The sequence below is a fragment of the Pelodiscus sinensis genome, chromosome 2 (genome assembly GCF_052426305.1).
Source record: "Pelodiscus sinensis isolate ZL-2025 chromosome 2, ASM5242630v1, whole genome shotgun sequence".
Lineage (NCBI taxonomy): Eukaryota > Metazoa > Chordata > Testudines > Trionychidae > Pelodiscus > Pelodiscus sinensis.
The window spans coordinates 44570838-44596430 of NC_143053.1; the positions used below are offsets into that span (position 1 = coordinate 44570838).

The 25593-nt window shown below is 41.2% G+C and overlaps 2 protein-coding genes across 4 annotated transcripts in view; both read right to left on the bottom strand.

The window, feature by feature from the left end:
• SLC26A7 (solute carrier family 26 member 7) overlaps window positions 1-14579 on the bottom strand; it is a 161127-nt gene extending 146548 nt beyond the window's left edge. Inside the window, exon 1 of the mRNA XM_075920402.2 lies at window positions 14433-14579. The gene's annotated coding sequence lies outside the window, so the exon portion shown is untranslated. The remainder of the gene's footprint in view (window positions 1-14432) is intronic.
• Window positions 3635-25593, bottom strand: part of LRRC69 (leucine rich repeat containing 69) — a 49794-nt gene continuing 27835 nt past the window's right edge. For 2 of the 3 annotated variants that reach the window (XM_089776210.1, XM_089776208.1), the window contains exons 7-8: window positions 8756-8935; window positions 3635-3907 (exon numbers count right to left, since the gene is read on the bottom strand). In XM_089776210.1, the coding sequence (XP_089632336.1) occupies window positions 3797-3907; window positions 8756-8935 (291 nt within the window). In that variant the 3' untranslated portion in view covers window positions 3635-3796. The remainder of the gene's footprint in view (window positions 3908-8755; window positions 8936-25593) is intronic. The other variant, XM_089776209.1, reaches the window with a different exon arrangement.

A 25593-nucleotide genomic window follows, 5' to 3' on the forward strand; every position in this document is an offset into this window, starting at 1 on the left:
TTTTATTTATGCATAAACATTGTGTTCAGAATTATAGGTTAATGTTGTAAGATTAACTTTGAAAATTTTTCAGTCTCTTTCCTTATCATGTGAAAGTATGTCTTATTAACAGTCCTATAAAGGCCCTATGACCTTTGTCTGGAGGCCACATGACATAAAAATGGCGACATTCAGTATACTTTGGCATTTACAATTTTTTCCTTGGTTACAAGTTGGACGTCTATGGTCCGGCACCCTCAGGACCTAACTAGTCGCAAATGAGGACATTTGTTGGACCAGGAAAGGTATCCTGCTACTGGCCCCACAGCTCACTTCCCCTCCCTGCTGCCGGCCTTTGATGCCCCCCAACCAGGCTGCTATGGCCCTGGCAGCCTGGACTGCTGCATCCCTGATGTTACTACCAGAGCAGCTGCAGCTGTGCATCCCCGGCCCTTGGCCCACTATCAGGGCTACTGCATCCCCCGCCCCGCTGCCGCTACCTGGGCTGCCGCGCCTGCCGTGTCCCCAGCCCCGCTACTGGGGCTGCCGCGGCCCCAGCTATGCTACCAGAGCCACCAGCCCTCTTACCCCTGAGGTTCCTAGCCAGGACTTCCTGGTCCAGGAACATCTGTGGTCCATTGCTGGATGAAGGAGCCCTGGTTTTTTGAGGTCCACACTGTAGCACCACACAGGCACCCTCAGGGCATGTCTAGACTATATCCCTCTTTCAAAAGAGGGATGTAAATTAGACAGATTGAAATTGCAAATAAAGCCAGGATTTGAATTTCCCGCGCTTCATTTGCATAATGGCGGCCGCACATTCTATCAAAAAAGGGTATTTCGAAAGTGAAACCGCTGTCTTTAAAAACTAAATGAGTACAGGATCTTTCAAAAAAAGGGTTTTTTTTGGTTTTGTTTTGTTTTTAAAGAACAGCATCTAGATAGAGGTTTCACTTTCGAAATACCTTTTTTCGAAAGAACGCTCATAAATACATAAATACAACTTCCACACACACATTATGAAAATGGAGCACAGGAAATTCTAATCCCAGCTTCATTTGCAATTTTGATCTAATTTACAGCCCTCTTTTGAAAGAGGGATATAGTCTAGACATGCCCTTAGTTAGCCATATAAACTGCACAATGAAAAGAACAATGGTAACCCATATTGGTTCATTCATTTTTATTAATTCCTGATAGTAGGGGCAGCAAAGTCATTGAAACTCCTGTGCTATATCAGACCTGCATGGCAGAAACACACCTGGAAAAAACATCAAAGAAAATAAAATGCTCTTTGGAACTTAAATATCAGAAATACACTTTCATTTCTCACACTCCCCATAAGTTTATATCAGACATGCTGGTTTTCACTTCCATATAGCAGTTTAAGATCCCAAATTAAGGTAGAACCAGAAGGCTCATGACTTGGGGTAAAAAGAACTTGCTCCTACTGAACAGAAGGTAGTTTTGACTGGATGTAAATAGGAGAAGGATCCAATAGTTCACTACTGTGCAAGATGTTTGTGATTTGTGACATCTACAGACATTCCAGAGAAAAATATGGTGGGGAGACTGACATTGTAATAGCAAATGGTATTCGGGAGTCAAGGACTGATTGAGAGTTGTAGATAGCTCCAAATTCAATTAATCCCCATGGAATATTCTTTGTCATGACCGCTATTATTATAGTCAGATGAATCTTTACAAAAATGCACAAAAGTATTTTCCTGTTTCATCTGGTGGCATGGAACGTGACATCCACACATCATGGACATCAGCAGAAGCACAGCATGTCTTAGTCATGCTGATTTAAACAGAACGTGTACTTCAGGAGCAGTCACCATCATTACACAATGCACCAAATGAACACCACTAATGGACTCCTACACTCTCTAAAGGGAAACGGTGTTCCCTCATGACTATGCCCATGCCATTCCCTCCCTGAGCCAAACAAGATCTTCATAAAGGTCACTGGTGTCTCACAGGGCCATAAATACAACTTCCACACACACATTTTTAGCTTCCTGAAGCTGCCATTTCGCTGATAACTTGGAAGGAAATTCTAGGTTGAGAAAGCGTTCTGTTCATCTTATAATATATTTCACAGATAGAGATGCACAAAGAAATTAACACACAATAGGAAGATTAATCAGAGAGTTATTAATTCATGGAATTTGTTATTTAATTGGCCAATCAAGACTTATGGCGTAAATGTGTATTTAGAACATATTTAGTATGCATATCAAGTATGAAAAATGTAAAGCAGATGCTTCTGTCTATGTGAAAGAGCAGAATTTCAGCACTCAGTATTCCATTTGTGTCTCTTTCCTCATTTTTGATAATGTAATAAAAGTGGAATTCTCTCACGGCTTACTTGATCACATTCTATCAGAGTGTCCTCCTTATTAATGGTGGAGATGGAGTCCTTTTGCAGATTCTGTTCCAAGCCTCCTATATGTGGTTCCTTGTCATTGAATTTGCATAAGCATAGATCTGTTTGTTCCCTAGTCTACTCTAAATGCTCTCTCCTTGTTCATCCTTTCAGAGGGGCATGGTGAATCTTCCTTCATTTATCCTGTGCCCACTACTATCTACACAGCAGTACCATACTTGCTCCATAACATACCGTTTGTCTGCAATGAATTATATTTAATGCAAGCACACTATACTTTTAGATAAAGTTCTTGACAAATGTTTTTTGATGCGCCACTGATGCCTCATGGAAATGGAAAAAAAATCACAGTAATACTCTATTTAGAGAAAATTCTGTTTATGTTTTTTGTTATTTGTTAATTTGTTCTTTACTTCTTAGAAACTGGCTGTATAAAAAAGTCTTTGGTCTTTAAACACATTGCTATTCCTGCTTATTATTACCACCTAAAATAACTCTGGATCCAATACAGAAAGGTATGTAAACACATCCTTAACTTTCAACACATGAACAATCCCACTGAAATCAATAGAACTACTCACACTTACATTTAAGCACATGCAGAAGCACATTCCAGAACAAGGGACTCTGAATGTAACATTATAATTAGTTGCAAGGGACACGTGTCTGACATTAACAGAGGATTATAAATTTAGAGGAGGAAGATTTCCATCCAGATATTTCCATCTAAAAACATCCAGAGATCAAAAAGCAGGGAAGAAAAGAACTTTTAAAAATTAAAATATCTAAGAATTGTTTCTATACAGAATTGTCTTCTGAAATTTTTCCATGAGGCATAAGTGCCTCTTTAAAATCAAAATTGTTTTATGCAAAAAAAAAAAAAAAACCCTGTCATCTTTCTTTTTAATTTTTAAAGCACTCATACATATTTGCTCCTGTGCAAAGACTTGTGTGCAAGTTATAAAGCCAAGTTATAAACTTCTGAAAAACTGGATTTAAAATGCCAATGATAGAATGTTGACATGCATCCATATATTTCTTTGAAGCCTTAAAATCTGCCATAAATACTCAGAAAAGCACATTTTCATAATCATTTCACATTAGAACATAATAATACATCTGTCAAAGAAATCGCAGTACAATGGCTGCTTACAATTTATAATGTAAAACTCTGTGTCATATTTAAACACTGTCATTGGTTTGATTAATCCACTTTAAGAAGCGTTGTTAAGTCTGCCAAAAAACATCAGCATCACACAGTGGTGCAGAATAGTTATGTATATGGAGATCATTTATTTGTGACTCATTATATTTTACATTTAGTGCAGACACAATACTGAATTCTAAGAGCAAGCTCTCCGGTTAGGATATACAATGCTAAAGAGGCCAAATTGACTGATGTATAGAGTGAATTCCTTGCCTGCTTTATGGTACAGAAATTCCAAAGAATCCATGGCCGGGACGGTTAAAACATTTGTAAGAGCACAGCAATGTCCTTATAGGCAAGAGATGCACATTTCTGCTTATCTTCATTTTCTTTTAAAAAAATAAAATAAAATTCAATGTACAAATTGCAAAAACAGAAAATATTTTACACTACCTACACAATTAAGACAGACCAGAACACTGGTGGTTGATTAAACTCTCAATAAAATTGCCTTATGCTAAACTAACAACTCCCAATTCTCCAAACACCTTGGTAATGAAAAAATAATTCTCCTACGGGGCATGATCCTGCAAGCCTTCTCAGGCAAAACTCACATTAAAGTTTTAGTTTGAAGAGGAATATTAAAACTTATATCCTTAGGGCCATCTTTTGTGCCTTCTGCTGCACTGAGCACATTAATGGAATTTTGTAAGCGTAAAGACAGCAAGACTAAGTGCTGATGCAGTTTTTTATTTACTCTAGTATGAAAATGAGACAAGAAGAAGAAGATGTGGAAATTTAATTTTTTTTTCCATTTTGTTTTTGAAATACACCTTAAAATTAAGACATTACACTCAAGAAAATGAGGTATTAAGACACTGAGAGCTTTGACTCTTCTACTTTGTCTAAATTAAGCAAGTATTTAAGAAATGGAGCTATACTGGTTATCCACAGACCTCTTGAAGCTCAATGACTTGCAAAATACAGCACTAGTACTATTTCTTGATATTGTGGTATTGCATAAATGTCCCACCTGAGACTGTGCCCCCACTGTGCCACACAGTAAAAGCCCACTTGGAAAAGCATACTCAGACAAGGCAGACAAAAGCAGGACTTGAAACTGAGACACAGGAACTTATCCAAGTCACACAACAGGTCAGTTGCAAAACTTCCTGAATCCCAGCCATACTTCCCATCCATTAGACCACCATTGAGGGTCCAAGAGTTTCACTTTTATACATTCAAAATAATTTTGCATTGTTATTTCATTTGCAATATTCATTTTAATTTTAAACCTTTCCCCCCACTGCCCTTGACCATAGCTAACACATTCATAGACTTCAATAGCTTATGGGACCCCAAGGCCATGTCTACACTATAGAGAAGATCGAAGCAGTAGCAGCTGATCTTCCCGGGTTTGAATTAGCAGGTCTAGTGAAGACACACTAATTTGAACAGAGAGGGCATGCCCATTGATGCCAGTAGTCCTGCTTCTATAAGGAGTAAGGGAAGTCAAAGAGAGAGTGTGTGCTCCCTTCGACTTCCCACAATGTGGACAGCACCAAAACTCAAATTAAGATACTTCAACTTAAGCTACGCAATTAATGTAGCTGAAATTGTGCATCTTAATTTGAACTTATCATCTCACAAAAACCGAGGTAAAATGTGTAGTTATTTATAAAATGGACTTGACAGCTCTGAATTGGCTGCTGAATAAAATTCTAATAATTTTTTTGTAGATTTTCAAGTCATTTTCATTCCTGCAGCCATTATTTAAATAAATGATTACCTGAAATAGTGTGAACACTGATCTGGATAGTAGTACAAGAAGCCAACCAATCTGAAGTCTCCTTTCATAATGAACACTCGAGTTAAATTAGTTTTATTTCTTTACTCCAGAATTTTAATTCGTTTTTTTTTTAAGAGTTATATACATGTGCTATCTGAATTCATCTGTAGGGCCAAATTTTCAAACCAGACACTATACTGTGTGAAAGTAAGCCAGCTCCTCAAAACAAATGCAGGAATCTGCAGGTTCAGATACTGTATCACAAATAAATTGAAAAAAAATTGGTCCTTGTAATTTTACTGTAAAACAATTTGTTTGGAAACTTAATGGAATTAAAAAACCCAAATAGAACTCAATAGTTTAATTACATTTACATAAAAATAATTAATACTGCATTCATGTAATCCCAGGTCTGAACTCCATCAACAAGTTCAGAGACAGCATGCTCTAGTGGTTTTGAGCAAGGGACTGGATCTGGTGACCTGAATCTGGTGACCTAGCTATATACTTCACTCTGCCAGTGACTTGCTATGTGACATTTTAGACAATGGCTCACTAGCAATATATAATGCAATAAACAGGCAAAGTAATCATAAAAGCAGTATGTTTAACAAAGCTGTTTCCACAATAATATGATCAGGATTTGTTGTTTCCATCTATATCACATGCAGGAACAATCCATAGACAGACACTCTCATCCCAGCATTTAGTTCCTTCTGAAACCAACTCTCTTTCTCCCGTGCAATACATAAAATTACAAACTAGTCATTTAACCCTTCCAGCCTTATCTCCTCTAACAAAATTAATATTTCAAAACTGTTAATGTGGTCAAGCCTCGAGTATTTTTTACAGCATGCTATGACAAGCAAGCTTGAATGTGAGCATACACTTAGAAATTCCTCACTCAGAAATAAAGAATAAATAGATGATGACATATGATACTTAGCAGGCTTGCTTCTATATAGGATTTATACTTACATAAACAATGATATCTTCACTATCGGGTCTAAGTACAAATCCTAGAGCATTCACAAATGGTTACATACATATAATGTAATTAAGACACAGAGTTCCATTTCAAAATTTGTATTTAGATGCTATTCATACCAACCAACATCCCTTTAAAAGGTCAAGTGGATTTTTTTTCAAGGTTTAGATCTGAGTTTCTATCACCATCTTATATGGAGCTGTTCATTCACTATAGTCTGCCTTAGAGAGTTTAATCTATCAACAAGCTGCACATCATTTCTGCACGAGGCAATGCACAAATCACTTTCTTCCTATTTGTTAATGTAACAAAATGGTTTCATTTTGGCCTAAATGACATGACAGTGTCCTATTAAAAAACAAATATCTTGTAAACAGACAATTTAGAATAATTACTTCTCATGAGAAAGATATACAGTGTGACAGAAGCTGATTTTCATGTTATAATACAGAATCCCATCTCTTGCACACCTACGAATAGAGCCTTGCAAATCTGTGGCTATCTGCTTTATATCCACAGTTTATTTATGTGGATATGGATGCAGCTGCAGATACAAATTTTATATCTAGAACCCTGCAAATTTCCAGCTATCTGCCTTACATCTGCATCCATGGATGTCAATACGGATATCCGCGGCTCATTTTTGCAGACACAGATGCAGATGTGGATACAAATTTTGTATCTGCACAGGGCTTGACCCATGAGTACTACCATCTGACCAGGAAAACTAGAAAAATAAAATGGTAATGGAGTTAAAAAGAGAAATAGATGTCAAGTATGAGAGAAGTTACCAAAGACTTTCAAGGCCTAGTTATGAATGTTTCTGAACCAGGAAGAGCAAGTCCTAATGTAATTACGCAGATGATATAAAATGCTGTATATTTAGTTTTAATAACTTTAGTTATACTTCTTAGTATGTGCAGATTCATGACAAGATCACAATTAATTAGTAATTCCATATAATTTGACTTTTTTTTTTTGCTCAATTATATAGAGCAGGGTTTCCCAACCTATGGGTTGGGACCCAAATATGGGTCGCCATTACATTTCAAAAGGGTTGCCAGGTGTCTCCCCAGGTGGCTCTTAAGGAGCCATTCACACATTTTTTTGAATTGCCCTGGGTCACCAAGTCCTCCTGAATTGTCAAAATGTGTCCCCATCTGGAAAAGGTTGGGAACCACTGATATAGAGCAATAAACAAATACATATCTGTAAAAAACAAAAACGTTACAACAGTTTTGCGACTTCATCTATTGTAGCTGTCAACTTCAACTGCTGGGTGTATTATGTCTAACTCAAACGAGTAACTTTAGCTCTTAAGCAAGTTATGCTGTAAATCATCAGTAAAATTAACAATATAAATTAAGGTGATGTTTGCTTTCCTGCTGCTCAACTATCTGTGTTACTGAAAGTAACTGTGGTTACAAAATTGCATTTTTTTTTATAATACTGATCATCCTAGTCACATTAATTTGGAGGAAGATGTATTTATTCCAATGTATTTTGAGTGCAGTTTTTAATTATATCGCATGGTTTAATGCAGAGTTGAAAGTTCAATACCCAGCACAAACGTAGTTTATTCCCTAAGCCCCGTGACTTTAGGAGGATGTAGGGAAAAGGTAAGATAAACAACAACAAAACAAAGAATGAAATGTGTGTGTGCATATAGATATAGGTATATAGATATGAATGAACACATACATATCCTGAGGGCTAGCTGCCTCAGGGAATTGCTAATGGAATCCAGAGCCTTTTACTTCTCAGTCACTGACTTCATTACAGCCAAAGAGAGTAATAACGAAAAGCTGTTACTACAGCCAAGGTGTTGGCCTAAGCGAAATTAGTTTGTTGGCCTAACTTCAGGTCCCGGTAGAAAATATCTATATTTTATAAAGAAATCACATGGTTGGAATTCTTGCAAGTAGTCTAAACAGAGAGGCGAGGACCAAATAGACAAAGAATACATTACCGCCTCTTCTTTCTGAGTTCTTTACGAGAAGGTTGGAAGCACATTAAACACAGAGGTTTATGGTGACTGTAGTTTAGCTACAAGGGGGTTGTTTTAAAGAATTTCAGTAAAGTATCTGTATCACAAAATGTGTTACAAGAACATAATCCAATTTGTTGGGATGGGAATTCTGTGATGCAGACTGAAAACTGGCTGAGACAAAGAGTTTAAAAAAGAGAGTATTGGTCAACGTTACTAGGTCCAATTTATTTGACCTCTTCCCTCTCTTCGGTTTAGGGTTTTTAAAATATAAGTATACCTGTTGGTCTGTATTTATATTAAAGAAAGTGCATGGTCAAAGAAATGCTGCTAGCATTTGAAGCAGAAAATAGCAATGTTTGTGATGGTCCATAGTTGTTGGGGGAGTTCTGACTTGATTTTATGCTATTACATATCTTCAGGCCAGAACATGGCCTATAATTTTAGGAGAAATTCAAAAAAGGGTTATTTACCTGTCTGACATTCACAAAACGTACACATTCCAGCCATATGTTTAGAAAACCTTGCCCACACTGAGCACATTCTTGTTTTTTGGAAAGTATATTGCATGCTTCCGAGTTCCGTTTTACAGTAATATGCAGAATGGAGTCCTCTTTGGTTAGCTGACTGAAAATAAATCTTGCTGCTATTTCCTGAATTATTTAACAGAGAGAGAATACAACTCTTTAAATATTTTCACAATGTGTGGTATTACATCAAAATAAAAACTATTTTACCACCTAAAACTGAATGACTAATTCTAGCCCTGTAAAGATTTATGAATACTTAAAGACCAAACAGCAAGTTAGAACAATGGTGAACTACCTGTACTGCCACGCCCATTAACTTCACAGTCCAGAAAGTCTCTAATTATTTGCACTGCAGCATTGCCATTTCTATTTGGTTCATTAACTCTATGCTGCTAAGTCAGTTTGCTGCCACCTGCACTTGTCTTCACATTTCTCTCCCATCCTTTTTCATCTTGTCCTTTCTATTCAACCCTCCATCATGCTGGGTTCTGATATGCATGACCTTTGACCTCTATTAGCACAGTCAGCTTAGTTTTGCATTGAAAGAATGAAAGACATTTTTTAAAAATTGTTATATAAACTATTTTAAAATATTAAACATCAATGAAAATTTACAAAAACCAAACACCAGAGCCATCAAGAAATTGACTCTTATTTACAATAACTTTGTCCTCTCTTTTCCTACCTTCCCCCCTTCTTCCAAATTCCTTTGGCATCGTATTTATTTCAGTTTAAATTGTACATTTTTTTCTGAGGAAGGACAGTCTTATTGTTCCATACATTGTCATGCACATCTATTGCCCTGGATGAATCACCACCACTAAACTTATTATATTTTTCCATTGTCTACATCCATCACTGAATATTCAATTCCAATGTAATGACTATATTATATGCTTAACATGGATGGTTGTGAAGGTAGGGCTGGGGGAGGCAAGCTTCCAGTCCCACCCCCTTTGCTGAGGCTCTGCCCCTTCCTCTGCCCCATCAGCCCCGGGGAGGTGGAGTAGCATGCCATTCACACGGCCCCCCTCCTACGATGGGGAAGGGAGGGCAGCAGGCAGACACGTGCTTGCCTCAGCCTCACCAGCCCTGGGGCACTGCGGAAGAAGGAGGGTACACTGTGGCCCCAGCCTCCACAACTCAGGAGCACCAGGGAAGGAAGGAGGGCGTGCCCGTTGGCCCAGCCTCTCCAGCCCCAGAGCACCAGAGTGAGGGAGAAGGGCATGCAACGCAGCCCCAGCCACAGAGCACTGGGAGGGCAGGCGCTCGGGGCAGCAACACTCCACCTCCAGAACATCTTCAGCAGGCATTCTGGGGGTGCAGTGTGGGTAGGGCCATGCCTGGCAGTTTGGGAAAACAAAGCCTTCCCCTGCCTAGGCTACCAGACACCCATGATGCTTAAAAATGATTAGAGGGCTGGAGCAGCTGACTTATGAGGAGAGGCTCGGGGATTTGGGTTTATTTAGTCTACAGAAGAGAAGAGTGAGGGGGCATTTGAGAGTAGCCTTCTGCTACCTGAAGGGAGGTTCCAAAGAGGATGGAGAGAGGTTGTTCTCAGTAGTGACGGATGACAGAACAAGGAGCAATGGTCCCAAGTTGCAGTTGGGGAGGTCTAGATTGGATATTAGGAAAACCTATTTTACTAGGAGGGTGGTGGAGGGATTACCTAGGGAGGTGGTAGAATCTCTATCCTGAGAGGTTTTTAAGTCCCGGCTTAACAAAGATCTGGCTGGGATGATTTAGCTGGAGTTGGTCCTGCGTGGGGCAGGAGTTGGACTCGATGACCTATTGAGATCTCTTCCAGCGCTATGATTTTATGATTAAAACACTTCCAAAATTTTGTTCAAATAGTGCAGCAACCCCGAGATGGCAGAACACTCTGGCTGTGTCTAGACTGGCAAGTTTTTCCGCAAAAGCGGCTGCTTTTGTGAAAAACTTGCCAGCTGTCTACACTAGCCGCTTTGAATTTGCGCAAGAACACTGATGATCTAATGTAAGATTGTCAGAGTTCTTCCGCAAATACAGTGACTCTCCCATTCAGGAAAAAGCCCTCTAATGCAAATGCTTTTGAGCAAGAGGGCCAGTGTAGACAGCTGAGAACCGTTTTGCGCAAAAAAGCCCCAATTGCGAAAATGGTGATCGGGGCTTTCTTGCACAAAACCACGTCTAGACTGGCACAGACGCTTTTCCGCAAAAAGTGCTTTTGCGCAAAAGCGTCCGTGCCAATCTAGACACTCTTTTCCACAAATGCTTTTAACGGAAAAACTTTTCCGTTAAAAGCATTTGCAGAAAATCATGCCAGTCTAGACGTAGTCTCAATGAATTTCAATGGGGATTCTGGCGCAGCAAGTAGTACTACAGCAGGCTGTGAATCGTTACTTTGCTCATATAATGCTTGGTCTAAAAGCACTTTCCAGATACTCATATACAAGCATATCAGAGAAGTCTGACTAAACTACAGCATATTTGTTTTCTGAGGCTATTAATGGGGACTTAAAAAAATCTAAATGGCTAGTCCTCAGTTGTAAAATCATTCTCTTTAGAGCTGTGTCTTTAAGATAAAGAATACTTGTTTCTTTTCTAAGACTGACAGACATTAAAATCAAGTTATGTGAGAAATTTACAGAACTGTTAATTCTCCAACTACTAATTCATTATTAATATTCTTGGTGCCACTGAATGAAATTTATACATGACTTTCAGGGCCCCATCTCATAAAAGCATGACTTTTAGGAATACAAGATCAGTTCCGCCCACCATTAAGCTGAGGAAGTACAATTCAAGGATTAGAATCCTAATAATTGACAAGCAAACAGACTTATCAAGAGAGAATGTATACAGGCAGTCCCCGACTTACGCGGATCCGACTTGCGTCGGATCCGCACTTACGAACGGGGCTTTCTCGCCCCGGAGGTCGGGGCGAGAAAGCCCCGTTCGTAAGCTGCTCCGGTGCCCCTGGTCTGCTGGAGACCGTCTCCAGCAGACCAGGGGCACCGGGCGGGTTCCCGCGCTTCTGAGACTTTGCCAGAGCAAAGCCTCAGAAGCGCGGGGAACCACCGCTGCTGCCGCTTCAGTCTGGGTGCCTGTGGTCTGCTGGGGACGGTCCGCAGCAGATCACAGGCACCCGGACTGAAGCCGCAGCCGCGGGGGGGTCCCGCGCCCCCCCGCTGCCGCTTTGCTCCCCGTGTCCCTGGTCTGCTGGGGGGGGGGGGTGCAGCTAGTGTGCTCCTCCCCCCCCCCCAGCAGACCAGGCTTTTGTTTTGGACTCTGGGGCAGAGCAGCTGGGGCGCTGCCGATTGGTCCTGCAGCGCCGCTCTGGGCACTACTGGACCAACCCGGCAGCACCCCAGCTGCTCTGCCCCAGGTCCTGATTCAGCCGCTGCTGGTCAGTTTCAGCAGCGGCTGAATCAGGACGCCTGGGGCAGAGCAGATGGGGTGCTGCTGGGTTGGTCCAGTAGCACCGAGGAGCGGCGCTACTGGAGCAACCCAGCAGAACCCCAGCTGCTCTGCCCCAGGCGTCCCCAAGTCAGACGCTGCTGAAACTGACCAGCGCTGACTACAGGAAGCCCCAGGCAGAGTTGCTCTGCCCCGGGCTTCCTGGAATCAGCTGCTGATCAGTTTCAGCAGCAGCTGACTTGGGGATGCCTGGGGTTCTTAAGTTGATTCTGTATGTAAGTCAGAACTGGCGGTCAGTTTCAGCAGTGTCTGAATCTGGACGCCAGTTCCGACTTACATACAGATTCAATTTAAGAACAAACCTACAGTCCCTATCTTGTACGTAACCCGGGGACTGCCTGTACTGACAATACATGGCCTCACTTCCTCTGTTTCAGATTTAGCATTTAAGGAAGTTGGATTTTGGATAAGTATAGTTATTTTATAAATGGACTTAATGGACTAAAACTATCTTAAGACTTCCCTAAACAAAAATAATAGGAAATTAAGGTAAACAAACTAGAAATTTAGGGTCTGATCATGGAGCATTAAAATCAATAGAGTTTCAAAAACAATCTCAAGAGAAGCAGTGCTGGACCAGAATGAGGATTTTAACATTTTGAAACAGATGTGAGGCCTCTCCCTATCTGGGATTACAGTATTATTGCCAAAGTTTTCAATAGTGAATACTCTTAGGGTGCATCTATACTGCACTGTTTTTCCAGAATGATGTCCATTATTCCAGAAAAACAATACTGGCATCCACACTGCAATTGCATTATTTCAACAGAAAGTCAAAATAACGGAGAGCTTTTTCTGATGGCAGTAAAAACCTCATTCCACGAAGAATAAGCCTTTTTCCAAACAAGCTTTTTCTGAAAAAGGTGTGTGTGGATGTTCTATTTCGAAATAAGCTTTTCCGGAAGATCTCTTCCGCAAAAACTTATTCCAAAAGAAGATCAAAGGAGCACGCAGGTTCTCAATCAGGGATCACCTACAACATTTTAACCTGCTACTAATCTCCCATCTGTATAGCAATTTTAAGGAAAGTCTGCCCCCATGACTGAATTTTTTCCTCTCTGTAGTAATCGCTATTGTTTTACAGATAGGTACAGAAACAACTTGACAAAAAGCAATCATTGACATGTGGACTTCACTCCTTCATGCTTGTGTATACATCTTTAGACACTGATATGTTCACTGACCAACTATTCATAATTAATTTCTGGTTCATTAATATAGCTCAGAAATGAGAAGGCAACAATTGTAGTCTGCTTTATAAAGTTCTTAATTCTAATGACTAGTCTGCCTCTTTAGGTAGAAAACAAACAGGCTAAGGCTAGAGGGAGGGGAAAAAGAAAACCTTAAAGATTTTTCCCTGAATTGTTCCTCTCACACACAGATCTCAGGATCACCTCGTTCTGTCTGAAACCAGGAAATGCTTTTTAGGATTGGCTTCTGCTCTACCAATGGCAGATGAGGACAAAAGAAAGGTAACTCTGGGCTGCACAGATGTTTGCACAAATAACTGCTGTATCAGAAAAACAAACCCACTCCAACCACAATCAATTTGTACTAAGGGACTACCATAAAGGAAGCCATATGTGTACCAAGATAGATGTGCATAGATCCCTATATGAAGCTAGCTGTACGGAGCTGGGCAGAAATGGTTCTTAATTGGCAGCATTTCCTTTTCCTATGCGAAAAGGGGGAGAATTCACAATCAAATCCATTTAGGGATAACCCTGGGGTATGACTTTTAAGCCTTACATTTTCCTGCTTAGGAGTAACTATGCAGACAGACATTTTATTCTCTAGCCAAGCTTCTACTTCTAGAGAGAATGAGGCTTATCTAAAATTAGTCCTATATTTTACAAACTGTCCTTTTGTTCTGCCTCTTCTATATCAGAAAATATCTAGAAAGATTATTTCTCAGCCTGTGACTCTAACTGAAGGTACTGTATTTCTTTCGGTAGATTACAAGAAATATCTGCAGACATTTTCTCCATTCACACCTCCCTAAAGCATCCTCATGTCCTGCTCTCAGATATGGGCATTTTTTCCCAAATTTCCAAAGAGATTGCCATCTTATTCTGTGCAAAATACCTAGCATTAAAATTATTAATATATTAAAAAGGAGAACGAACCCACAGGGAAAAGATTAGCTTTTCAGAATACTTACCCAACTGCTGGCTTTGTTCCTGATTTCCCTTAACAACCCATTCTCTAAAAACAGAATTTTTAAACAATGTGCATTTGTAACAGAATTAGAAAGTGCCATAGCTCTGCTCTGTTGGTTTTCAAGAGTCAGCCTATCTACTGCTGTGTGCACATTAAGGTCTGCTTTCCAGATGGCACATAGTTAAAAAAAAAATCTGTTCTGCTTTGCTGATGTGTATTCCTGAAGTACGCTCAGCTGCTGTTTAAGTCAGACATTCTTTTTTGCTTACTCACTGAATACAATTATATGAAACTTTATGTTGCTTACAGGCTTTTTGGTCAAAAATAGCCCTCTAAAAGGAAGAGTGTCATGTGGGCAAAAATAAGCCAGTTTTAGAAAGATATTCTAGTTTGGACTACATTGCTCTGTTTCTTGCAAAAGCTGCTGTGTGTGTATAATTTAAATCAGGATGAAATGTCTGGTTTAACTTCATATTTAAATACCTAATTATTTCCTAGTGCATCTCTTTTCACACATTTCATATATTGACGACTTGATGCTTTCTAGAATTATTTATTAAGCATTGAAAGTATACTGGTCCTTACATAAACAACTGCAGAAGCCTATCTTCAGGAGATTATTTGGCTAAATTGGCAAATATTATGCTCTTTTAAAAATCAGAAACATTTTAATTACCTGCAGAAACATAAACATTAATTTATTTATTTATCATACCACTATCACTGACATACACGTTACTCCTCACCAGCGAACAGGTGAGTGCTAACAGGGATGTTAGAGTGGTGTTATAATGTTGATTTGTTTATAATGTAATGTAATTGTTGTAAATAGGATGTAGGTAACGTGCACACTTAAAGGAGCGGTTGATGCCATCAGTAAGTAAAAACAAAATGGAGTTTTGGAAAACAAAATGGAGTTTCTGGAAAGTCAGTTAAACTTTTCCCACCTTGAGTGTCTGCACCCAGTACCAAAATTGCACTAGGCACACAAGATCCTTTGCACCCAGCCCGGAATTGTGCACACCACCCTACACAAGTTTAGTTTACAGTTTACCTGCCAAAGGTTCTAAAAGGGAAAAAAAAAGCACTGCACCCAGGCATGGGTGGTCAGTGTTCCAGTCTGTGTCTGCGAGGGCAGCACAGCACCACAGAGGGAAAGGGCATAGGGATCATTCACAACTGCGGTGGGTTCCCACACCATGCTGTGGTGAAGGCTCAGCACTGGTGATCTGGGATACACCAAGCAGAGGTGTTTGATCTCTACCCGCCTCGGACCATAACATCGTCACCATCCCTGAAACACTCCGTTGTGGTGAAGGCCCAACAAGAATCATCCCAGAACTGAGAGGGATCACTTGCGGTTCCTCCCTAAGGACTAGCCTGAGCCCAAAGGTAGAAGGTTGCAAGCAGCAGTACCACCATTGGCAATACAGAGTCTGTTGTAACGTATAAATACCTTACCTGTATTGGGGTCTTTCTGTCTTCCTTCTCTTCTGTTTTGGGGTAGGGGTTGGATTTGTTGGTTGTTGTTTTTTGTTCTTGTTCATGCACTTGTCAAATTAAATTCTACAATATATTAGTGAACTCTAATCTGGACTCCAAGCGTGGTTTTTTTGGGGTGGGGGGGGGGAGAAATCACCGGTGATCAGATACGGTGTCAAGGGCCTCCCTTCTGGTAACCAGAGCATTTAACATCATCAATCAGATCCCTTATCCTAAATTCTAAATTAATTCAAAAGATTATGCTTGTTACTGAGACTCTGGGGTAACAGGGAGTTTAGAGAGAGAGTTCTCTAGGTAAAGGAGAAGCAGATACAGGACTCGAGGGAAGTGTGTGGTGTTATTGTGGCTTTCTTACTGCGTGCTGAGCTTGTGTTTGTGAATGAGGGTTGGTGTGTGTTCTTTTCTTTTGTTTTTTCCCCCTATGTTTGTGAGTGAGGCTTTTTTTTTCTCTCCACATCCCCTCCCTCTCTCCTTCATGGAGTGTATGCTGTGATTGGCAGGTGGAAACTGTTGGCTTCTAATTAAAGTTTGAATTCTAGAAGCCTCTGCTGATTGGCTGAGCCTTGGTAGGGAAAGGGACTTTCAGGCACTCCAGGGCTTTATAAGGCAGTGGGCAAGCGACCAAGGAGCTTGCGAACAGGTGAGTGCTAACAGGGAGTTTAGAGAGGGAGTTGGGAAGGGGAGAGAGAAGGGTGTTAGGTTCTCTTGCCTTTCTTTTTAAATCCCTTCTCTAAGACAGCAGCGATGGATGTTGATAGGTCTGCTGTTACCTGCACGGAGTGTGCCATGTTTGTCTTCCTCCCAGAAGAAAGAACGGATTTCATCTGCACTAAGTGCAAGCTGGTCGCCATTTTGGAAGAAAAAATTGGAGGACTGGAGGCCCAAGTGTCGACCCTATGCTCGATCAGAGAGGATGAAGACTTCCTTGATAGAAGGCAGCGTTTGATCCTTCAAGCACAGCAGGCGGAGGAGCCGGAGAGGGCAGTACAGGACCAGGAAGAGAACTGGCAGCATGTAACTTCTAGAAGGGGAAAAAGGCCAGCACGGGAATCTCCCAATGCTATAGAGGTAAGTAATCGCTTTCAGGCTCTCTCCACAGGCTCTGCAGTGCTGAATGCTTTGGAAGGGAACACCATCTACTGGAAGGCATGGGATGTGTAGTCCTAGGGATGGGGGTTCCACGGCCACCACCCCTAAAAGAAAACGATGGGTGGTGGTGGTCAGGGACTCCCTCCTAAGAGGGACTGAGCCATCCATCTGCTGTCCGGACCTGGAATCTCAAGAGGTGTGCTGCTTACCGGGAGCTCGCATTCTGGATGTGACTGAGAGGTTTACCAAACCTTCGGATCGCTACCCCTTCCTGCTTCTCCATGTGGGAACTAACGATATGGCCAAGAATGACCTTGAGAGGTTACTGCAGATTATGTAGCGCTAGGAAGAAGGATCCAAGAATTCGGAGCGCAAGTGGTGTTCTCGTCCATCCTCCCTGTTGAAGGGAAAGGACTAGGCAGGGATCGTCGAACTGAGGAAGTAAATGAGTGGTTGCGCAGGTGATGTCGCAGAGAGGGCTTTGGTTTCTTCAACCATGGGACTCTGTTCCGGGCTCAAAAATTGTTAGGAAGAGATGGGATCCACCTAACCAAGAGAGGAAGGAGCATCTTCGCAGGCAGGCTTGCAAACCTAGTGAGGAGGGCTTTAAACTAGGTTCATCAGGGGACGGTGACCAAAACCCTGAGGGGAGTAGGAAAGTCGGATACCGGGAAGAAATGCAAAGAGGAACAAGCAACAAAGGAGGACCCCTGATTCGAATGGAGAAGATAGGGCAATCAACTGGTTATCTGAGGTGTTTGTACACTAATGTGAGAAGCCTGGGCAACAAATAGGAAGAACTGGAGGCCCTGGCCTAGTCCAAGAAATATGATTTAATTGGGATAACAGAGACTTGGTGGGATGACTCGCATGACTTGATCGCTGCCATGGGAGGGTATAGACTGTTCAGGAAGAACAGGCAGGGGAGAAAAGGAGGAGGAGTTGCACTGTATGTAAGAGAGCACTATGTTGCTCTGAACTCCAGTATAAAGAGGGAGAAAAACCCGTTGAGAGTCTATGGGTTAAGTTTAAAGGAGCAAACAACAGCAGTGATGTTGTGGTTGGTGTCTGATATAGGCAAGCGAATCAGGTGGATGAGGTAGACTAGGCTTTCTTCGGACAACTGAGAGAAGCTTCCAGATCATAGGCCCTGGTTCCCGTAGGGGTCTTTAATCACCCTGACATCTGTTGGGAAACCAATACGGCAGTACACAAGCAATCGAGGAAGTTTTTGGAGAACGTTGGGGATAACTTCTTGACACAAGTGCTGAAGGATCTGACTAGGGGCCATGCGCAGCTTGACCTTCTGCTCACAAACAGGGAGGAACTAATAGGGGAAGTAGAGGTGGGTGACAACCTGGGAAGCAGTGATCATGAGATGGTAGATTTTAGGATCCTGACCAAAGGAAGAAAAGAGTAGTAAAATACACACCCTGGACTTCAAAAAAACAGATTTTGACTCCCTCAGAGATCTGATGGGCAGAATCCCCTGGGATGCTAACATGAAGGGGAAAGGAGTCCAGGACAGCTGGCAGTATTTTAAAAAAGCCTTATTGAAGGCACAGAAAGAAACCATCCCAATGTGTAGCAAGAGAGGCAAACATGGTAGAAGGCTTACAGGGGAAATCCTTGGTGAACTTAAGCACAAAAAGGAAGCTTACAAAAAGTGGAAACTTGGACAAATGACCAGGGAGGGGTTTAAATGTATAGCTCGAGAATGCCGGGGGGTTATCAGGAAGGCGAAAGTGCAAATGGAATTGCGACTGGCTAAGGATGTGAAGGATAATAAGAAAGGTTTCTACAGGTATGTTAACAAGAAGAAGGTGATCAGAGAGGGTGTGCGGCCCCTACTGGATGAAGGAGATAACCTAGTGACAGATGATGTGGGGAAAGCTGAAGTACTCAATGCTTTCTTTGCCTCTGTATTCACAGACAAGGTGGGCTCCTGGACTAATGCGCTAAGTGACGCAAGATGGGATGAAGATGGACAGCCCTTGGTGGGTAAAGAACAGGTTAGGAACTATTTAGAAAAACTAAACATACACAAATCCATGGGTCCGGACTTAATGTATCCGAGGGTACTGAGGGAGTTGGCAAATGTCATTGAGGAGCCTTTGGCCATTATCTTTGAAAAGTTGTGAAGATCAGGAGAAATTCCGGATGATTGGGAAAAGGCAAATGTAGTGCCCATCTTCAAAAAGGGAAGGAGGACGATCCAGGGAACTATAGGCCAGTCAGTCTTACTTCAGTTCCTGGAAAAATCATGGAAGGGATCCTTAAGGAATCCATTTTGAGGCACTTGGAAGAAAGGAAAGTGATTAGGAATACTCAGCATAGATTCACAAAGGGAAAGTCGTGCCTGACCAATCTGATTAGCTTCTATGATGAGGTAACTGGCTCTGTGGACGTGGGAAAGTCAGTGGATGTGATATACCTTGACTTTAGCAAGGCTTTTGATATGGTCTCCCACAATATTCTTGCCAGCAAGTTAAGGGAATGTGGATTGGATAAATGGACAGTAAGATGGATAGAAAGATGGATAGAAGGTCGGGCCCAGCGTGTAGTGATCAAGGGCGCGATGTCAGGATGGCAGTCGGTTTCTAGCAGAGAGCCCCAAAGTTCGGTTCTAGGACCGGTTTTGTTCAATATCTTTATTAACGACCTAGATGAGGGGATGGATTGCACCCTCGGCAAGTTTGTGGATGACACTAAGCTAGGGGGAGAGGTAGATACGCTTGAAGGCAGAGAAAGGGTCCAGAGTGACTTAGAGAAATTGGAGGATTGGGCCACAAGAAATCTGATGAGGTTCAACAAGGACAAGTGCAAAGTCCTGCACTTGGGACGGGAGAATCCCAAGCATTGTTAAAGGCTGGGGACCAACCAGCTAAGTAGTAGTTCTGCAGAAAAGGACCTGGGGGTTACAGTGGATGAAAAGCTGGATATGAGTCAACAGTGTGCCCTTGTTGCCAAGAAGGCTAATGGCATATTAGGCTGTATTAAGAGGAGCATTGCCAGAAGGCCCAGAGATGTCATTATTCCCCTTTATTCGGCTCTGGTGAGGCCACATCTGGAGTAGTGTGTCCAGTTATGGGCCCACCACTACAAAAAGGATGTGGACGCATTGGAGAGGGTCCAACGGAGGGCAACCAAAATGATTAGGGGGTTGGAGCATATGACCTATGAGGAGAGGCTGAGGGAGTTGGGTCTGTTTAGTCTGCAGAAGCGATGAGTGAGGGGGGATTTGATAGCAGCCTTCAACTCCCTGAAGCGAGGTTCGAAAGAGGATGGAGAGAGGCTGTTCTCAGTAATGATGGATGGCAGAACAAGGAGCAATGGTCTCAAGTTGAGGTGGGAGAGGTCCAGGTTGCATATTAGGAAAAACTATTTCACTAGGAGGGTAGTGAAGCACTGGAATGGGTTACTTAGGGAAGTAGTGGAGTCTCCATCCCTAGGTGTATGTCTACACTACCACCCTAGTTCAAACTAGGGTGGTTAATGTAGTCAATCGAAGTTGCAAATGAAGCCCGGGATTTAAATATCCCAGGCTTCATTTGCATCTTGCCGGGCGCCGCCATTTTTAAATCCACAGTAGTTCGGACTCCGTGCCCACGGCTACACGCAGCACGGAGTAGGTAGTTCGAATTAGGCTAATTCAAACTACCATTATACCACGAGGAGTAACGGTAGTTCGAATTAGAAAGCCTAATTTTAACTACCTACTCCGTGCTTCGTGTAGCTGCGGGCACAGAGTCCGAACTACTGGGGATTTAAAAATGGCGGCGCCCGGCAAGATGCAAATGAAGCCCGGGATATTTAAATCCCGGGCTTCATTTGCAACTTCGATTGACTACATTAACCACCCTAGTTCGAACTAGGGTGGTAGTGTAGACATACCCTAGAGGTGTTTAAGTCTTGGCTTGACAAAGCCCTGGGTGGGTTGATTTAGTTGGGATTGGTCCTGCCTAGAGCAGGGGGCTGGACTTGATGACCTTCTGAGGTCTCTTCCAGCTCTATGCTTCTATGATTCTAATTAAAACATAACCATCAACAGGAGATGAATGTTCATTTTTTTTTATTTCAAATCGATCAAGCTTGTATTTAGGGACAAAAGTAGTAGGGTACGTCTACATTTGCTCCCTATCTCGAGATAAGGATGCAAATGTAGCCAACCGAAATTGCGAACGAAGCGGGGATTTAAATATCCCACACTTCATTAGCATAATCTCACCCGCATGCTATTCTGATCACCATCTTATTCGAACCAGGAAGTGTGCTCCAGGTCGAATCAAGGGGTTTACTTAGAACTAACGCGGCCCAGAGCACACTACCTGCAGTCTGGCATCAAAACGTGAACATTTACATTTTGTGTGTTTAAATAAGATTCTAAAATTCATTCAAAAGAAGGGCCTTGCTAGACTTCTAAAAGTTTCTCTTTTCAAGATAAGAAATGGATATTTTGTTCAGAGATCAATTTTCATGACATTTTGATTTTCTATATATTTTCAACATACAAATCTTTAATACAGAAGTTTGAGGAAAACAAATTATGGGGGCTACAAAATAGTCCAGAAAAATAATTTTTACAACATTTATTGAGGAGAAGTTCACTATTTCCACATATCACCATGTAACCTCTTCTTACAAGATGGCCCTTGACTTTACTGATAAAAATAACAGTAGCTGATTACACTAACCCAAATAGCATGGGTTTCTACTGAAAAGTTTACATATCTTAAAAATAATTTACCTAGGGAGTATTATCATCACAATTTTAACATGAAGTGAAAAGATGAATTCAGCAGCCTATCAGGATAACCAGTGACCATTCTTTCATTTGGCTATAGTGTAAAGATTCCAAGTTTGGGGTCTGAGAAACACTATGGGGTTGCAGCATGCAGGATATAAAGCTAGCCTCAACAAGGACTACAAACTTAAGGAGTACTGAAAAAAATGTATAAAACCACATTTTAGCAAGTTTTTCTTGTGTCCTGATTTGATTTTAAGGATGCATTGAATTAGCTTGTCCCCCCAGATGCAGATATGGAACTACATGGGCTTTATTGTGCCATAATGTCACTTCTAGGAAGCACTGAATTGCTAGATCCTCCCTTCCCCCCCCCCCCCCCCCCCGATGCAATTATTGTCCCAAATGCTTAAGTGCTTTCGTGGATGCCCAAATAGGTGCAGCTCCTTGACACAGTAGAGTAATATCTGCTGGGTTTCTAATACATGCAATGGTGTATTAAGATTTTGTGGGGTCCCAGGCTTGATCAAGAGGGGTCCTCTCTGCCTCCCTTCTGCCTGCAGTCCCACCTTCCTTCCAACCCTTTCTCCTGTGACCTCATAGGATGATTGTGTTGAACAGAGAGCATTGTCTAAGTGTCAAATGGGGGAATAGATCCTTCATTTACTACATTTGGAATATAAAAGTTTACTCACTGAGGTACTTGGCATTCTGAGTCTTGAAGTACTACCATTATGATGTAATTATCTGTATTTTATATTGTTAATAGCTAGTAGAACTTTTATTTACTTAATGAATTACTTTTTTAGTACTTAAATGAAACGTGATTATACCTAGGTTGATTTATTGTTTCTCCAAGACCTGATGACTGTAAATAACCATGCTGCAATTTGCTGACCAATCACATCCTGATAAAATGCATGTGGAAATATTGTATGTGAAATTATAAGATTAACATACATTCTAAACTGAGGTTAACACACAGGTCTGTCTTAAAGGAATGTGTGTTCTGCTTAATTTGGATTTAAGCAATAAACAGTCATCAAGCAGGAAGGGAAACAAAGAAGAAGGCTGGGCAGCACAGGTCATATAATTCTGGAGGAAAATCAAAGGCTGGGAATGTGTTGGGGTCATCCTATTGTATAATCAAAATTCATGAGAGCTAGAGTATAATTTAGATGTGGCTGGCGGGTTGCAGTTACACACAAACACTCAAGGTATTCTAAGTACAGTTCTGCTGTCCTTTACTAATACAATCAAGATAACAACATTATATTACTCAATAAAGAAATAATTTGTAAGAAAGGCTTGGGCCGGCCCAGATTACTTGGCAGGTGCACATACAAATTATTTCTTTATTGAGTAATATAATTTTTAACACCAACCCAAATGATCATTTTGGCAGAGCAATTCTCTCTGTTGAACACCTAAGCAGAGTAATATGTTTATGCCAATATAATCTGCTCCTGAAATCTCCCCCAACTCCCAGCCCATCACAAGTTTCAGAGGAGAGCTCATTAAGCCACAAAAAACAGCTGTCATCCGTCTTCTGCCCCTCAGAAACCCAGCTTTTTCTTGATATATCTGCCATTAGTTGTTTCTTTTAAGATAACATTTTCACATAAGTTTCCAAGAGGTGAATAATTCCTCTTTTGACTAATGCACTACAATGTTCTCTTTATATAATAATATTTGTATTGGTAAATATATTCCTAAATTTGCTTATTAAGATCAAAAGACCCTCATGTACAAAAAATACATGCAAATATTACATATTGAGCAAAGGCCATCATTACAATGCTATTATAATCTTTCTGCTGGCACATGGCAGCTGGGGAAGGCTGTGGGAAGGGGAAATGACAATGGCAAAAATGCCTACAGATTATCTATACCAATTAGTATGGGTGAAACTGCAATAGTAATAGTAAAATGGAGGATGATTTCCTGAAAAATGTTATTAACATAAAATTGTGTTTCATCCTACTTCAGAAATGAACCACCAAATTGTGTACACGAAAGCCTTGCCATTTGCGGTAGCTGCATGCTCCCACGGCAAGCTACTTGCACCTCCCACAGGGCAGGGAGGCCAGAAGTCACAGGTACCTCACCGTAAGGGCCATAAACCGCTCCTGGCCCCTTTCTACTCCCCCTCCTGGCCGGGACAGGAGATTCATGAATATGTGGAACCATGAATAGTGGTTCCAGGAAGCACAAGAGGCTCCCATATTGCAGGTTTTGTCACTCTCATGTGCAGGTTGAGAGTTACAGTACTTTCACCAGGTTCAGTAAAATGTTCGTAAGTGCCTAAGTAACTAAGGAACCTAATTCCCATTTTCAATAAAAATTAATGGTGCTCAAGTCACTTTTGGAAATAAAATTTAGGTACTTATCTTACGTTTACCTGAGATGATTAACATAAATCATATTCTGAGATGAGTGATAGAAACTGATTAATAGATGGAATTAACAGGTGCAATATTATCATTTAACATCCTTGAGCAGTATATAGTTAAAAAAAAAAAAAAAAAAGGCTCACAAAAAAGATAAACGATACTATCACAGGCTTTAGGGAGCAGCCAAGTTAGTCTGTACAAGATAAACTTAAAAAACAACAAATGGTCTGGTAGCACTTTATAGACTAACAAAACATATAGATGGTATCACGAGCTTTTGTGGGCATGGCCCATTTCTTCAGATGACCAGAAGTGGGATGTGGCCACGAAAGCTCATGATACCATCTAGATGTTTTGTTAGTCTATAAAGTGCTACCAGACCATTTGTTGTTTTTAAGTTGATACTATCACAGAGTGAGTTAGACCTGGAAGAGCAGAAATAGGCAACCTAGGCTAGAGAATGGGCTGCATGAGTGGCCCTCCATCTCAGCGGACTGCAAGATTGTTGTAATCAAGATGGTCTCCTGTGATAGGGTAGTTTTGATAGGGTAGTTTGGTCTCCTGTGATAGGGTAGTTTTGCACTTGTGAACCTAGAATTTTCAGGGTTTGCTGACTGAACCAATGCAGCACTTTGATTGGATGCAGAGGGAACACATGGTTCTCACAGTCAATGTTGTGTAGAATGAACACGTACTTCATTTCACATGCCCTTGTTTTACATGCTTGTCATTTTAGTAATACTGGTATGGAAAAAAACTAAGCAGATGGAAACCCACAGAATCTGGCAACCCTGCATGGGCTACAAAACATCTCACAGGCCACACATAGAAGTCCAATGGGCTGCAGGTTGTCCACCACTGTGGTAGAAGTTAAAGCTCAGTACGTAGCCTGCATGTAAGTAACCAAGAATCATATAATGGCAACCTGGGAAGCTGATCCTTTATAGAGTCATAGATTTTAAGGCCAGAAGGAACCTTTACAATCATTTAGCCTGAACCCTTAAACTGCATTCCCAGGCTGCTATCACGTAACCCAGCGTTTCTTAAACGGTGTTCCATGGCACACCGGTTTGCTGCGAGGCAGTCAGAGGTGTGCCACGGAGAACAATAGAATTCAAAATGGCCGCCCTTAAATGGGCAGGTGACTCTCTTTTGGCTCAATAATTTTCCCCTAGCGCTTTCTTTCTCCATAACTTTACCACCACCTTTTTTTTCCCCCCCTCAACAAAAAAAATCTTTGGTGTTCCCCATAAAAATAAATTATTGTTTAGTGTTCCTCAGTCTTAAAAAGCTAAGAAACACTGAAGTAACCCTTGGCAGGGCAGAATTTTGTTTTATAGCAATACAAAAATGTAAATGGAATATTGATTAATAAATACCCACTTTCTTCTGGTCTCCCTTCAATGTTTCCACCACCATCTCTCCTACATTCT